The 14,429-nt window shown below is 35.6% G+C and overlaps 1 protein-coding gene across 1 annotated transcript in view; it reads right to left on the bottom strand.

Annotated features, from left to right (window-relative positions):
* Window positions 1-14,429, bottom strand: part of HMCN1 (hemicentin 1) — a 691,072-nt gene that overhangs the window by 234,831 nt on the left and 441,812 nt on the right. Inside the window, exons 37-42 of the mRNA XM_007937695.2 lie at window positions 14,144-14,245; window positions 13,175-13,351; window positions 12,107-12,258; window positions 10,844-10,967; window positions 5,084-5,259; window positions 1,502-1,598 (exon numbers count right to left, since the gene is read on the bottom strand). Of these exons, the coding sequence (XP_007935886.1) occupies window positions 1,502-1,598; window positions 5,084-5,259; window positions 10,844-10,967; window positions 12,107-12,258; window positions 13,175-13,351; window positions 14,144-14,245 (828 nt within the window). The remainder of the gene's footprint in view (window positions 1-1,501; window positions 1,599-5,083; window positions 5,260-10,843; window positions 10,968-12,106; window positions 12,259-13,174; window positions 13,352-14,143; window positions 14,246-14,429) is intronic.

Raw genomic sequence — 14,429 nt, 5'->3', positions numbered from 1 at the left:
TAGGATTGCCCAACCTTCCTTCCGAGGAGTGGCTGGTGGGTTTGAACCGCCAGCCGTCTGGTTAGCAGGCAAGTGTCTTAGCCACTATGCTAAATCTATTCATAGTACTCTCTGTACATCCTTTCTTTATTATTTCTAAGAAATCTCAATTTCTACCTATATATTCATGTCTCCAACTTAATCTTTGTAATTCATTTATCTCTTTCCTATGGGCTTGTATTTCTGACTGCATGGAGGATAGCTTCACATGTATAATCTACAGGTACCTCATATATAGCACTTGCAAAATGAATTCATCACTTCACTTACTTACTGATCATCACTCCTAATTTTTCTAATTTTTAAATTAATATCTTATTAATATTGGGAGCTATATGACTATTTCAGCCATTTGAAAGGCATGAGGAAAGAAGGGAAGGAGAAATAGGAAAAAAGAGGAAAGGAGGTAGGAGCAAGAGTTAATAATAAATGACCCACACATAGCAAATATAAATTTATTAGATATCAAATTGTACTGTTTAACTGTAAATGAATCCTTTTGCAATTTGGATAATAGCACTTCTCTAATCTGCCTCAAGAATTTTTAAAATATATTAATGATGAATAATAAGTCATTTTCTACATAAATGCATTCTTTTAAAGTTTTTAAAAATATAATTCATCTTTCATTGGAATCATTTTATTTACCCTACTGATTTTATTTTTAAAATGTTTTGAATAAAATTTTATAAATAATAGTAAATTTCAGCTCATAGCTTCAATAATTAAAATTTAAACAAACACAATCAAAATTAATAACATCAGCATAGTAGTCATTTATGTCACAAATTAATTTAAAGCAGCTTTTTAAAAATTATTTATTGTGATTTGGGTGGAATTTAAAGTAGTTTTTAATATGAAGATAACTACACTGGAAATGGAAGCACTTCTTAACAATAAGCAGATAGCCATATTGAGGTAAAAGTAATGATTATTCCTAAGGATTCTCTTAATTAGTAATAAAAGGTAAAACTTCAAACAAGAGAATAGCTCTTCTCTCTACTTAGCAAAGTAACCTCATCTCCCATCATACATGTGTTCATATTTATGCATATGCGTGCACACACACACACACACCTGGCACATAATTCCACATACAATTTGGCCTACTGACTTATTTTCAAATGACCAACCCATTACTTAATCCTGGAGAAGATTCAATTATTATGATATCCTAGTTATAGAAGCTAAAGGGCATATGGCTCAGATAGGAAAGGAGAATCATAGTATATAAGTTATAATGATTAATATGTTTATGCAAAGGAATTCTATCTATAGTTGCTCTTTAATTAATTATATATATTCAGGACAGTTCAGCATCATTTAAAAGCACTTTTTAGTGCCCACCTATGTATTACAATCAATTTCAGTTCTGTAGATGTAATTTTAAGTTTTGACACAAAGAGTAGCAGGTTAAACCACAGGCTGTGCATTTTATGTTACAGAGGTTGATCACACTTACCCCAGATGTTGACATTATAGTTCTTCTCAGTTTTTCCAGCGACATTTGTTGCCTCACAAGTGTAACGACCAGTATCTTGTACCTGAGCATCTTCAATCTGAACACAAAATCATGATTTGATTTTGCTGTTTCTATTTCTCAAGTAATTAGGATTTTCTATTAATGCTATTCGTGTTCTCTTATTTTTCTTTGTGATGGGAATAATTAAAAACATATAAAAAGCAGAGAGAATAGGAGAGGGAATGGCTATATACTCATTATTCAGAGTGATATCACCTCAGAAACCCAAGGAGGGGTCGCTATGAGTCAGATATGACTCGGTGGTAGTGCGTTTGGTTTTTGGTTTTATCAAGGTTTAACAATTTTCACCAATATCAAACCTGGTTTTAATCAAGTACATATTAGTGGCTGAAAGTCTCAAAAGGCCCTTTAAACACAATTGAGATAAAGTAGAAAGAAATAAAAATTTCTGATAAATATTTTAGAGTTTTAACATATACAATCCTTGTATGCCCAAGATATTGTTTAATAAAATAACACCCTTATTAGTGGTTTATGTATCTTTTCCCTACATTTGGTTTGTAAGCTTCCTCAAATCAGTTACTATATTTAATTAGCCTCAATCTCCTCATAGGTAGTCTAGTGTTTTGTAGACAATTGGGTTTCAACAAATATTTTTCCATCTATTTATCTGCAACATGTATCAATGTTAATTAATCATTCATACATTGACCATTCTGTAGTTAATGAGAAATTTGTGCTATGCACTATGTTGTTGTTGTTATGTGCCGTCGAGTCGGACCTGACTCATAGCGACCCCTCTCGGGTTTCCAAGGCAGTATCAATACGGAAGTAGATTGCCCAACCTTCCTTCCAAGGAGTGGCTGGTGGGTTTGAACCATCGGCCTTCTGGGTGCAGCCAAGTGCTACCAGAGCTCCTCTATGAACTACAGGTGGGAGATATAAAGAAGTGTACTCTACTATATGGTTTCTGATTAAATTAATTCCCATATTGTTAAGGAGATAAAGCCAATGAACATAAAAAAGAGTTTAATAATAATGCAAAGTGTAAGTAAAAATGAAAGCTAATTTAAGAAGCATGACACGCAGTATGTGATTGACTGTCAAGTGAGTTTTCATTGAATAATTGCTAAAACATTTAAAAAAAAAAAAGGGAGAGCCATGGGGTTGGAAGGTATTTAGCAAAAGCGTGCATGGTAGATCCTTACTAAACACTTATTACTTCATTGATGTGAACAAATAGAGCTGGAATTTAATCTAAGCACAGATAGAAAAATCCAAGAATATTAGACCTGAAAACCAAACCAAACCGAACTCACTGCCATCAAGTTGGATCCCACTCATAGCAAACCCTCCTTGGGTTTCCGAGGTGGCAACACTATGGAAGTAGATTAAATTCCAACCTTCTAATTTTACAGATAAAGAAACTCAGGATCAATGAAGAGATTTAAATTGACCAAATTCTCATAATTAGTGGCAGAATCACTCAAATCTGGGCTCAAGATCCTGAAAGTCAGTAATCAGAAGCTGTCATGTATCATAAATAGAGTCAGCAGGGGGAGAGGAGGGATCAACATTTATTGAGTGCCTACTGTATGCCAAAGAGCTCTGGTGGCACTAAGCTTAAGGCACCAGGATGCTAACCAAAAGGTCGGCAGTTCAAAACTCTCAGCCACATAGGGTCATTATGAGTTGGAATCAACTCCACGGCATTGGGTTTAGTTGGTACTATATGCCAGGCAAAATGAAATGATAAGATTCTGTCACTTGATCAGGTTAAAGATGTGTGAGAATTGTATTGAATATGCATAGTATATAATATAATCTCAAAAAAAAAAAACTATGATAATTTTAACTGACCAATTAAGTGTGAGTTCCGTAGATGTTTTCATTGTCCAGGTCTTCCCCTATCCTCCTCCTGGCCTCCTGCTTATCTCCAGTGGAAATTCAATGGATCTCAAGATTTCTTCACTATTACTTGCCTCCTGCTTCCCCTGCCCCATTGGGATCTGTGTTCTAAAGATAAATGGATCCTATTCCCATGGAAATTTACTAAGATGATCCTAATCACACAGAGCTCTCCCTAGCAGTGTTGGGACTTGTGTTCATATAATCATCTTCCCACGTCATTTAGTCAGAATTGAGGTTTAAGAACTTGGGGCAGTGCACATTTTGGCATATGCAGCTTGATTGATTTATTCCTCTTCCCTCCGTCAGTGATCCAGATCCTTCTTTCCTCTCCCAGCTTCATAATTACAAGAACTTAACACCCGAGGTCTTTATCCTCTTGCCTGTCACATGCATTTTCATGCTCCCTGTCACTTCTCCCTGTGTAAGTTGTCAGTGCTACTACCATTCCTACACACTGCCACCCATCACCAGCTACATTTCTCAGAAGATCTTTGTCTGCCAGTTATAACTTTCCTTTATCAAGAGGATATCTGGTGCAGTGTTTAGTAGCATGAACTCTGAAGCCATATTCCCTGTGTTTAAGTCCTATTTCTGCCACTTAGGAACTATGGGAAGGTTACTTGGCCATTTGTTCAATTTTTCAACTGGGTCATTATAAGAGGTACATAAACATTGCAATGGCTTACTGATTTCCTGAATTCTAACTCATTTTGCTGCCTTTCAGTGTCAGTTCTTAATTCACTCAAATCAACCTTGTCAACTTTATTTCCAAATATTCATTTTGTTAAATTCTTTCAGCCAAAGAGCTTACTCTCTTTCTTTAATTAACCCTTTTGTCCCATCTATCCTTAAAGAGCCAAGTAGCCTTAGAAGAATCCTTCAGCCAACGATAGCCTCACCTTCGCTGTCGCCACCCCACCTCAAAGTATATTGTCTGTACCACGTACTTGGTAATTAACTCAGTCCTCCTGCACTCATTGAATTTTTCAACTGAATTGTTATTTAATTTTTCATATACTTATGGGAAATTAGAAGATACCTATGGAAAATTGCGTCTCTATCAAGAGTACCTACAATGGGTATTTGCTGATTGATTGAATGAGTGAAGATGAGACACTCTTTAAAGCATTCTATATTTTCCTGGATGCACTTTTTTTTTCTTTTTATGAGATGGCTCCTAGTTACAAATATTAATATTTCAATAGGCAATTAAATATTTAAATTTCCTATGTGTAAGAGGCGGTTGTCTTTTAACCAAGTCAGAGTTGGTGGGGGAATAGTATAAGGAGCTCTTGTAGCATAGTGGGTAAGGCATTTGGCTGCTAACCACAAGGTCAGCAGTTTAAATCCACCAACTGTTTTGTGGGAGAAGGATGAGGCAATATACTTCCATAAAGATTTATAGTCTTAGAAACCCAATGGGGTCACTAATGACTCAGAATCGACTCGATGGCAGTGTTTTTTTTTTTTTTCCCCTTAAGCATAAAATTGAAAAATATTACAAACAACACCAATTAAATCGTTCCTGGACTTTTAAAACAAGAAATTAGCAGGATATTCCTAGAAGACAGGTACTTTTAATAGGGGCTAATACCTTAACCATGAGTTTAAGAATAATGTGTAAAGAAATAAATGGATTGATAACCTTACCTTCAACACACTTCCATTTTCAGAGATACTGAGGCCTGATTTCTTCAGCAAGGGGCGGCTGTCTTTTAACCAAGTCAGAGTAGGTGGGGGAATAGCATCACTCTGACATAGCAACACCACAGTCTGGCTAATGAGGACAGAGATGTTCTGTTCTTCTCCCATAATGTTTGGTGGAACTAATGAAAGATAAGTTTCCATCAGGATAAAACAGGCCAGTGTACTGTTTATCTTCATTAGATATCACAATATACACTAAATAACTATTTTGATCAGAGTCATAATCATTCTAACCTACCTTCTTTGTATTACCTGGCTCAGAATCACATGCTAATGGATTAATGTGTTCCTCGGAAGGAAGGTTGGGCAATCCGACTTCCGTAGTGATACTGCCTCGGAAACCCAAGGAGGGGTCGCTATGAGTTGGGGCCGATTCGACGGCAAACAACAACAACTGAACAGAAATAATTCTCATAACTTTTTAAGAAGGCTTTTAGTACTGGAAGTTCTTTGTAAGTGTGCATCTAAGAAACTTCTAGAACTTGATGTTGCCTCTTAAGGTTTTAAAAATAACAAATTGCTCATGAAGTATTTTGAAAATAACAATAAATGATAGCAAATACACTTTCAACATGTATTTTGTGTGTGTGTGTGTGTGTGTGTATGTTTGGCAAATGAAAGCAACTTCACAGTAGCAGAGGAAAAAAAACTAAAGGAGATCTTAGAAATCATCCAGTTCTACCTCACAGTATGAATAAAATAAAATGGGTGACAGATAATGGCTTGTTCAAAATAACATGACTGATATTGGCCAAGTTAGGAGTCTTTGTACTCAGAGACTCAGAGTTTAGTGCAGTTTACAGTTTTCCACGTGGTCTGTCAATTTTCTATAGAATGATATCATGTGAAATAAATGGCTCAATAAGGAACATGCTAAAGGAGCTCTGGTGACAGTGCCAATTTGGCCTCTAACCAGAAGGCTGGTGGTTCAAACCTACCAGCTGCTCTGTGGAAGGAAGATGGTACACTCTACTCCCGTAAAGATTTACAGCCTTGGAAACCCAGTGGGAGTCACTATATGAGTGAGATTCCACTCGATGGCAGTGAACTTGTTTTTCATTTTTTTTTTTCCTCACTGAACCAACATTTTTATTCAACGGCATGAGCAAGAGACTCAGGTTTTTCAAAGGAGTCTTCCTCAAGGAAACGGGGCTACCCCATCCCCACACCTGCCCAAACAAAGGGGCCCAGCCCACTGCCATCACGTCTTTGCCCGCAGGAACCCCAGGTTGTGAGAGGGCTGCTGTTCTCTGACCCCACCCTGTCCCTTCAGGAAATAGCCACCTCACACTCCAACTATCAGTCTTTTTTTTTTTTTTTTTGGTTTTAAAGAACATATTAAATCACAACATACTCCCAAAGGGAAGATTAGTTGAAATATTAATGAGATTAAAATTAGAATTCCCTGGCTATAAGATTTGTCAGATGCTGAAATGTGTTCTTGGAGAAGTCTAAGGAATCTCCTCCCTTGGGTGTATGAAAAATAAACAGCTACTTGTTTTTGAGGTTTTAGGTGCATCCTTGCTGAAAATGAAAGAGTGGCTTCCATAACCTCTCAAGGATTCTTTCAGACCTATATAGGATAATTCAGAAAATATTAATAAATGATTAAATTAGGCCTGTTATGAAAAGGTCATTCTGAAAAAACACAGAGAAGAATTTCCTTGACAATTTCTCACTGAATCCCATGACTACTCAGGACTGCAGAAAACATTTGTAGAGCAGTTACATTAAGTTTCAAATTGCATTGAAATGGATACTAAGTAACTTTGCTTTGGTAGAAATAAGGTTTTTGTGGTAAGGAATATTAGTGGAGTCCCTTAGCATAGTTTCAAGCTTGATACACAACTGTGGCAAACATGACAATGAATGTACATGGTAGATTTAGACTTTGTTGTTGTTGTTTGCCGTCGAGTCGGCCCCGACTCATAGCGACCCCTCCTTGGGTTTCCGAGGCAGTATCATTAGGGAAGTAGGATTGCCCAACCTTCCTACCGAGGAGTGGCTGGTGGGTTTGAACCGCCAGCCTTCTGGTTAGCAGTCAAGTGCCTTAGGCACTATGCTACCAGAGCTCCTTGATTTAGACTAGCAGCACTATATTTCTGTAATTCTGTGATTTCTCTGCTGCCATGTCTGCTACAGAGGGAAAAGGAACATGAACTAAAAGGACATTTTCATGTGCTGTTTCTAGGTGCAGGACTTGTGTTAAACTCAAAGGAATTGATGCTAAAGGAAGAAATACCCTACATGATGGCTGCAATGGACCAAGAGAGCTTTTGTATAGATTCATGATGATCTTCCTGTTAAATTTAATAGCACACACAGACATCTGGCTCCTGATAAACTTAATGTAATCTGTGTGGGAACAGAAAACAGTTGGATTGCTTTTGATATGTAACACATTAGGTTAAAAGATACACAGTCTGTTTGAGATTAAAATTGCTATAATATTAACAATATAAGCACAATTCCTGCCACTTTCTAAAATAGAATGAAAACAGATACATTGATGAGTCTTTTTCTTAGCCAGGAAGCCCTAAATTGAACTGACTTCACAGCTTGGAAATAATTTTGGGTAAAGTCTGATCTCATTGGATACCAAAGTACCATAACTGTATAAAAACATGTTTATCTTAGATTATTTGCAGAATTCTCAAAGAAAAAAAAAACATGAATTCTTTATGTTTGTTTATAGAAGTGAAAGTCAGAAACAATTCAAGACATCAGAAAGCTAATTTATTTCCAAATATTTTTCCTTCAATTACTTTTTTTTAACAACTAAATGACTTGAATCAAGTTCAAAAGAAAACCAGAATTTTAAAACTGAGAGGAAAAAAGTGCAAAAACAATAGAGTATTTGTTTTTTTTTTTTTAAAAGAACATAAATTAAAGTGAATCTAATTATAGCTGAGGATATATATTACCAAGCCACATCTATTTTTTATGTCCTGTCTCTCATTTCCAAATTTTTGTTTAGTCTGAGAGGAGAACAAGGTTCTACCCTTTAGATCCTCAACTTCCATAGATCTTATCCCTATTTTGTTTTGTCATTATGTTGCTTAAGAAAGGGTGTACTCTGGACCAATTTCTCATCCTATGCTCGATACTTGTTAAATTTAATTACCAAAATTGGACTTACCATAGGTTTATACTTCTCAAGACCATGGAGAATGTGTGATCTCTAAGAAAGTTCTCTGGACTTAATTTTTTAAAAAAGGTACCACAGGAATCCAAAATTTTGTAAAAATCAATTCTCTTGTCATAGTATCTTAGATTATGGCAAAATATAATCTGAATTTATACCTGGGAGAAAATTCTTTAATGTACCACTCTTGTAATTGTAGGCGCTCTGGTGGCGTAGTGCCTAAGGCATTTGACTGCAAAGAAGCCTGGCAGTTCAAACCCACCAGCCACTCCTTGGAAGGAAGGTTGGGCAATCTACTTCCATAGTGATACCACCTCATAACCCAAGGAGGGGGCACTGTGAGTAGGATCCACGGCAGTGGTTGCATTTGCTTGTAATTGTAGAAAAAGCTATTTCATCACTTTCTACTTCTCCTACTATCTATACACTCAACAATGTAAACCAATGATGGGGATTTTTCTCTGCAGATTAATTAACCATAGGGTCCCTGGTGGTGCAATGGTTAAGCACTCACCTGTTAACAGATAGGGAGACAGTTCAAACACATCAAGTGTCACCGAGAAAAGATCTAGATCCTGTCAAGATTCCAGCCTAGGAAACCCTATAGGGCAGTTCTACTCTGTCATACAGGGTTGCTATGAGTTGTAATCAACTCAATGGCACGCAACAACAACAACAACAACAACAGAATCCAATTCAGTATAAGATTGCCGAGGTTACTACAACAAATACAAGAATATAATGTATGGAAGAATACTAATAGTGGAGCATATATTGGAAACTAATTTCAGATTTAAAAGTCTGTTCTAAAATTATAATTCTTTAATAGCTTGCCATGTTTCAAATGCTAAACACACGTATATATCCTCCAGCATACATATGTAACAGCTCACCATTTAACTTTTAGATTAGGAGGAAAGATCTTAGCTTTCAGCCTACAGGGTAGTATAAAAATTATTTTAGCAAATGATGAAGAATAGTGATATGCATTCCTATAACTCCTCAAAAATATAAACTCTCTATCACCACAGGCCCACTTTAGCACTAAGCAATATAGAAATGAAAGGATCTAATCCAAGATTTTTACTATTAACTAAAACTCAGTCAGTATCAATGTCACTTTCTCTATGAGTTTAGAGGAGCTATTGTGTCATTTAGACTGAATGAAAACTATTCTTTAAGAACATTTTATATTAGCATCCTTCTAGTTCTTTATAAAAAGTGACCCCATGAAAGAAGGCAGTTAGGATCCCTGGGATGGGCAGTATAATTCCATATATTATCTTAGATGCATTACATCAGCAAAACTGGAGATTGAATGTGGACACATGCCAACTCCAGTAGGGCAAAAAAAGAGGGATGCCTACAGAGCCTTTTGGTAATCTACTGATGATGACTGGGATCCATCATTTACCTTCATTAGGTATATATGGCATTCATGTTGTGAATATGGATATTTTATTTTCTGATAAGGAAAAATTATATATAGCATTATATAAGCATTTGTGATTATTACATTTGCTTTTGGCAAATTTAGGAATCAATCCATGTGGTCTGGAGGAAAAAGATTAAGTCTTATATTTGGATTTGTTGTTGTTAGGTGTCATCAAGGTGGTTCCGATTCATGATGACCCTATGAACAATATAACAAAACACCGCCCAGTCCTGAGCCATCCTCACAAGCACTGTTATACTTGAGTTCATCATTGCAGCCACTGTGTCAGTCCATCTCGTTGAAGGTCTTCCCCTTTTTCACTGACCCTCTACTACATTTAAATTAGGAGTCAATTATTTGGAAGTGAGGCACGACTTAGAGGAGGAGACTGTATTATCAAATATTTTACTAGAGACCTCAGTAGAAAAAAATTCATTATCCACTAATCAAGGGATATAATACAAACAACAGTAGAAAAAGTCTGAAATGATTGTATTCCACAAGAATAATCCATAAGCAGAGCCCAGTAAGTTTCCAAATTAGTTCTGTTGGAAATTTTCTTTGATGGAATCTGATGCACTCTTGTTACCTTATGGCTGCACTGTGGGTAGGAAAAAATTTAAATTGTATCTAAATTTATGCTGAGTTCAATTTTACTTCTCAAATAGTCTTTTAATTCATGGACATAGTATTGATTTTAAAAACTGCTTATTGTAAATAGAAGTAAAAAATAATATAGTCAAAATTTCAAATTGAGTAGATGGAGAGAGCTATCTGAACAGATAATTGCTTTGGTGAATTAATTATAACTTCCAAAAGTAGAGCTGCTTTCCATAGTCATTTTCTTCAGATTACTATATAGAATCATTTCTCTACCAGAATACTCTATAAAATCATTTCACTTCATGTTTGATGCATGTTTTAATTTCTCACCACTTTAAAAAAGGAAAATCAGTCAAAATCAAATATAAGTTCGAAAGGTAGAGTTTGACTGGAATCAATCATATAATATTATCATTTCTATTGTTCATGGTTCTTTATGATCAACAAATTCACTTCCTCCATGATCTTAGGACCTAAAATTATCTATATCAGAGCAGAAATAATTATTAAAATGTCTCACCATACACTCTGAGGTCAATGTCCCTTTGTTTTTCCCCAGCAGCATTCACTGCCACACAGGTGTATCTCCCTGTATCACTGATTTGGGCACTGGTCAATGCTAGGATGCGGCCGCCAGAGAGAACCTGCCAATGATAAGAAAACTAAATAGCAAATATACCCCTAACAGTGATTAGTGCACACAGAATTTTTCTCTTATTTTATGAGACTGATCATTGACATTAATTTCTAGGAAAACATTTTCTTAGGTTCTTTTAAGGAAAGGAAGCAATCTTGGAATACCTTTCTCATCCTCCCTGTGGAAAAATGTGAGGCTAGAATCCAAATTGGTAATAACCACTGAAAGCAAATCTCTATATACAGGATCAAGTGAAGGTCAAATTTCATACACACTTACTATAGAAAGATGTAAGAAGGAGGGAAAATGGGAGGAAGAGGAAATAAGAGGAGGCAATTCTTCTAATTCTTCTTTGGGCGAATGATTAAGTAGCTAAAATTAACAGAAAAATAGTAGCCAAGTTAATTAGTCACATCCCTTGCCCTTTTATTTCACTAATCTAGTTGTACCTCTAGAATATTGCCTTTAACTCTAGATTGTCTATGACCCCTAATGGGTATGCACTGGATTTTCAAGAAAAGATAAAAGTAGAATGTCAGGAGAACTACATTCTCTGCAGGGAAAATAAAATAAATCAAACTTTATGTTAGGTATATTGCTATTGTATTTTTAATTTTGAGTCAGTGTAATTCAGTAGGATTTTACCTAACCCAAATTTCATTTCTCATGATGCTTCTATTTTCATTTTTCTTTTTTGATGTTTTTAGAAAAGTAAATATGCTGTTCCATATGGTTTGTCAAGTCATTATTATTTCTAGACATTTAAATATAAATTGCATCATGAAATTTCTGTTCTTGTTGATAAACAATTCTTTGTATAAGGTATCTCTTAGGGTGAAGGTGATGCGGGGAGGTGTGAGTAAAAATGACAAGTACTTAAAACAAATAGTGCAAATATGAATGCAGGTATTGAATGAGTGAGGTAAGGGGCCCATTCAAATGATGACTCCTAGAACTACTGAGCTTTTAACAAATTGTTTTGAAAATCCTATTGTGTGACTTTGGTATTTGTGTATGTAAGTGTGTATGTTTTGGGGAACATTTGTTAATCATTGTTCTCTAAATCTCTTCAACAGGGTTACAAAATTGTACTTTCAATATGGTATGATCATGTGCTACATTTAACCAAAGATTAAAAGAGGGTACCTGAATTCCATTAGCGAAACTAGACACTGGGCTCCCATCTTTTAACCAGGTCAGACTTGGGGCAGGGATACCTCTGGCTTCACATTCTAATCTCACCAGATTATTAACCACCACTGCCACCATGTTATTGCTGCCAGAAATCGATGGGGGCACTGAAAAAGTGTAATAAATGAAAGTAAGATCTGTTAACATCACAGAGTATTTCATCACAAGATAACGAAAACAGTATGTATTTTTCCACAAAGTGTCCTTATAGGTTTTTTTCTTTCTTTCCTTTTTTTTTTTTTTTTAATTACAAAACAAACAAACAAACACCCTTTTACAAGGAGCCCTGGTGGTATGACAGCAAGAGGTAAGCATATGGCTGCTAACCAAAAGGTTGGAGGTTCAAACCCATCCAGAGGCCCCACAGAGGAAAGACCTAGTGATCTGCTTCCATGAAGGTTACAGTCAAGAAAACCCTATGGGATATTTCTGCTCCATCACAAGGGGTGGCTATGGTCAACTTGATGGTACCCAATAACAACAAAGATCTTTGACATCTCTCATTAGAGATTTTAATCAGAGTCATTGAAATAAGTAGGACAAGCCTCGATACCTCCATTTCACAGATCAGGAAAAGGAGGTCTGCTACTTTGTTAGGAAATCCAGTTTCATAATGTCAGAGTTGAGGGTAAGATGTTCATTTCCTGATTTCTCACCGTCCCCCACAGTATATTAATCACCAACTTTTCTTAAGGGCAATATTAAAGATAATTATTTGGAAATGGTTCTTTAACTAATACCTATGATTCTGTTAGAGAGTATTTATAAGTACATTGATTGTCATTTTTTGATAAGTTCGTCAATGACTATTTCAACCCATTGAAACAAATTTAAGTTCAACAGCCTGTGAAAATTGAGAATTTTAATAGGAATAAGGAAATAATGTTCATGGGTTTTAGAACACGGTGCCTTTAAGTAAAGGTGATAATAACATACCCTGCAAAATGTTTATATCAGAATTTTATAGAAACACTTAATCATGTTGAATGTTTCCTTAACTCAGGATGAAAAGGCAGCACTCACCATAGACCTGCAGACTGAAAAATAACTCTGTAGCTCCAGCTGAGTTGATGGCCACACATTTATATATGCCAGCATCTGAGATCTGGGCACTTTCAATATCAATGATCTGTCCTCTGTTCAAGAAAGACACACTGGTGGAACCTGAGAGTGGACGATTATCTTTGTACCATGTAATAGCTGAAAGGGGAATGGGAGAAGAAAGTCTGTGTAAAGATTTGCATACACTAAATTGGAGTTGAACTAGAATATTAACAATGGTCTTATCATTCAAATATAATTTGTTTAAATAAATATCCCTTTAGGACTGACTATCTGGAGTTTGGTTTTTTGGTATCCAGAGGAAGAATCTCTAAAGAGCCGAGTCTTCCTAAGAGTCCTACAAACGAATTTAGAAAAAAAGGATACTCTTTATATTATCTTTAATGTCTCAATATTCTTTGATAATACATTTTCAACCTAGTCTATTTCTTTTCATTGTGTATATTCTTCTCATCTATAAAAATCTGATAATCAAACCCAAATATAATATGTAATGTTAGCCTTCAAATATTTTATTATTGGTTGATATGAATAACTTACCAGTGTTGTGAATGTTTAACAAAACCAAAGAATATTCTAATCAGAATGACTGTAATTTATAATCAAATGGGTTAGCTTCATTAACATAATATTAAAGATTAAAAACGTATTTTCAACATAAATGTTTTAAAATATCATGAGATGTTTGTGGTCACAATATGGACAACAAGAAGATTAAGCTATTATTTAAATGGAGAAATCATTTCATTCAACTGAAAGCAATGAAAATTTTAAAATCTCATCTTTCATTATAGGTCTCAGGAATTTTTTACTCCTAAAACGTTTTTGATAACCTTTCCTTTGTTAGTAATTACCATAATAGGCTCGTAAACAGTTATTCCCAGAAATTCTGAAATGTTAACAAGCTACAGAGTTCAAAAGTAAACATACCAGGCAAAGGATTTCCAGCTGCCTTACACTCTAGCTGTATGGGGTTGTTCACCACCACAGTCTCATTCAGCATCTTCCCTGCATCCTCCAGACGGGGTGGTTCTGGAAGAGTCCCATATAGATAATTAATTCACTTAAGTAACACAGTTAAACTGGGATTATTTGTTTAGAGGATATTATAATTTCTTTCTTCCTTCTTCTTTTCCTTCCACATATAAGTTGTTGCTGTTGTTGTTATGTGCCGTCAAGTTGGACCCAACTCATAGCGACCCCTCCTTGGGTTTCC

The sequence above is a fragment of the Orycteropus afer genome, unplaced genomic scaffold (genome assembly GCF_000298275.1).
Source record: "Orycteropus afer afer isolate SDZICR_OR568_19922 unplaced genomic scaffold, OryAfe1.0 scaffold00043, whole genome shotgun sequence".
NCBI classification, from domain to species: Eukaryota; Metazoa; Chordata; class Mammalia; order Tubulidentata; family Orycteropodidae; genus Orycteropus; species Orycteropus afer.
This window is presented reverse-complemented; position numbering and strand designations above follow the sequence as displayed.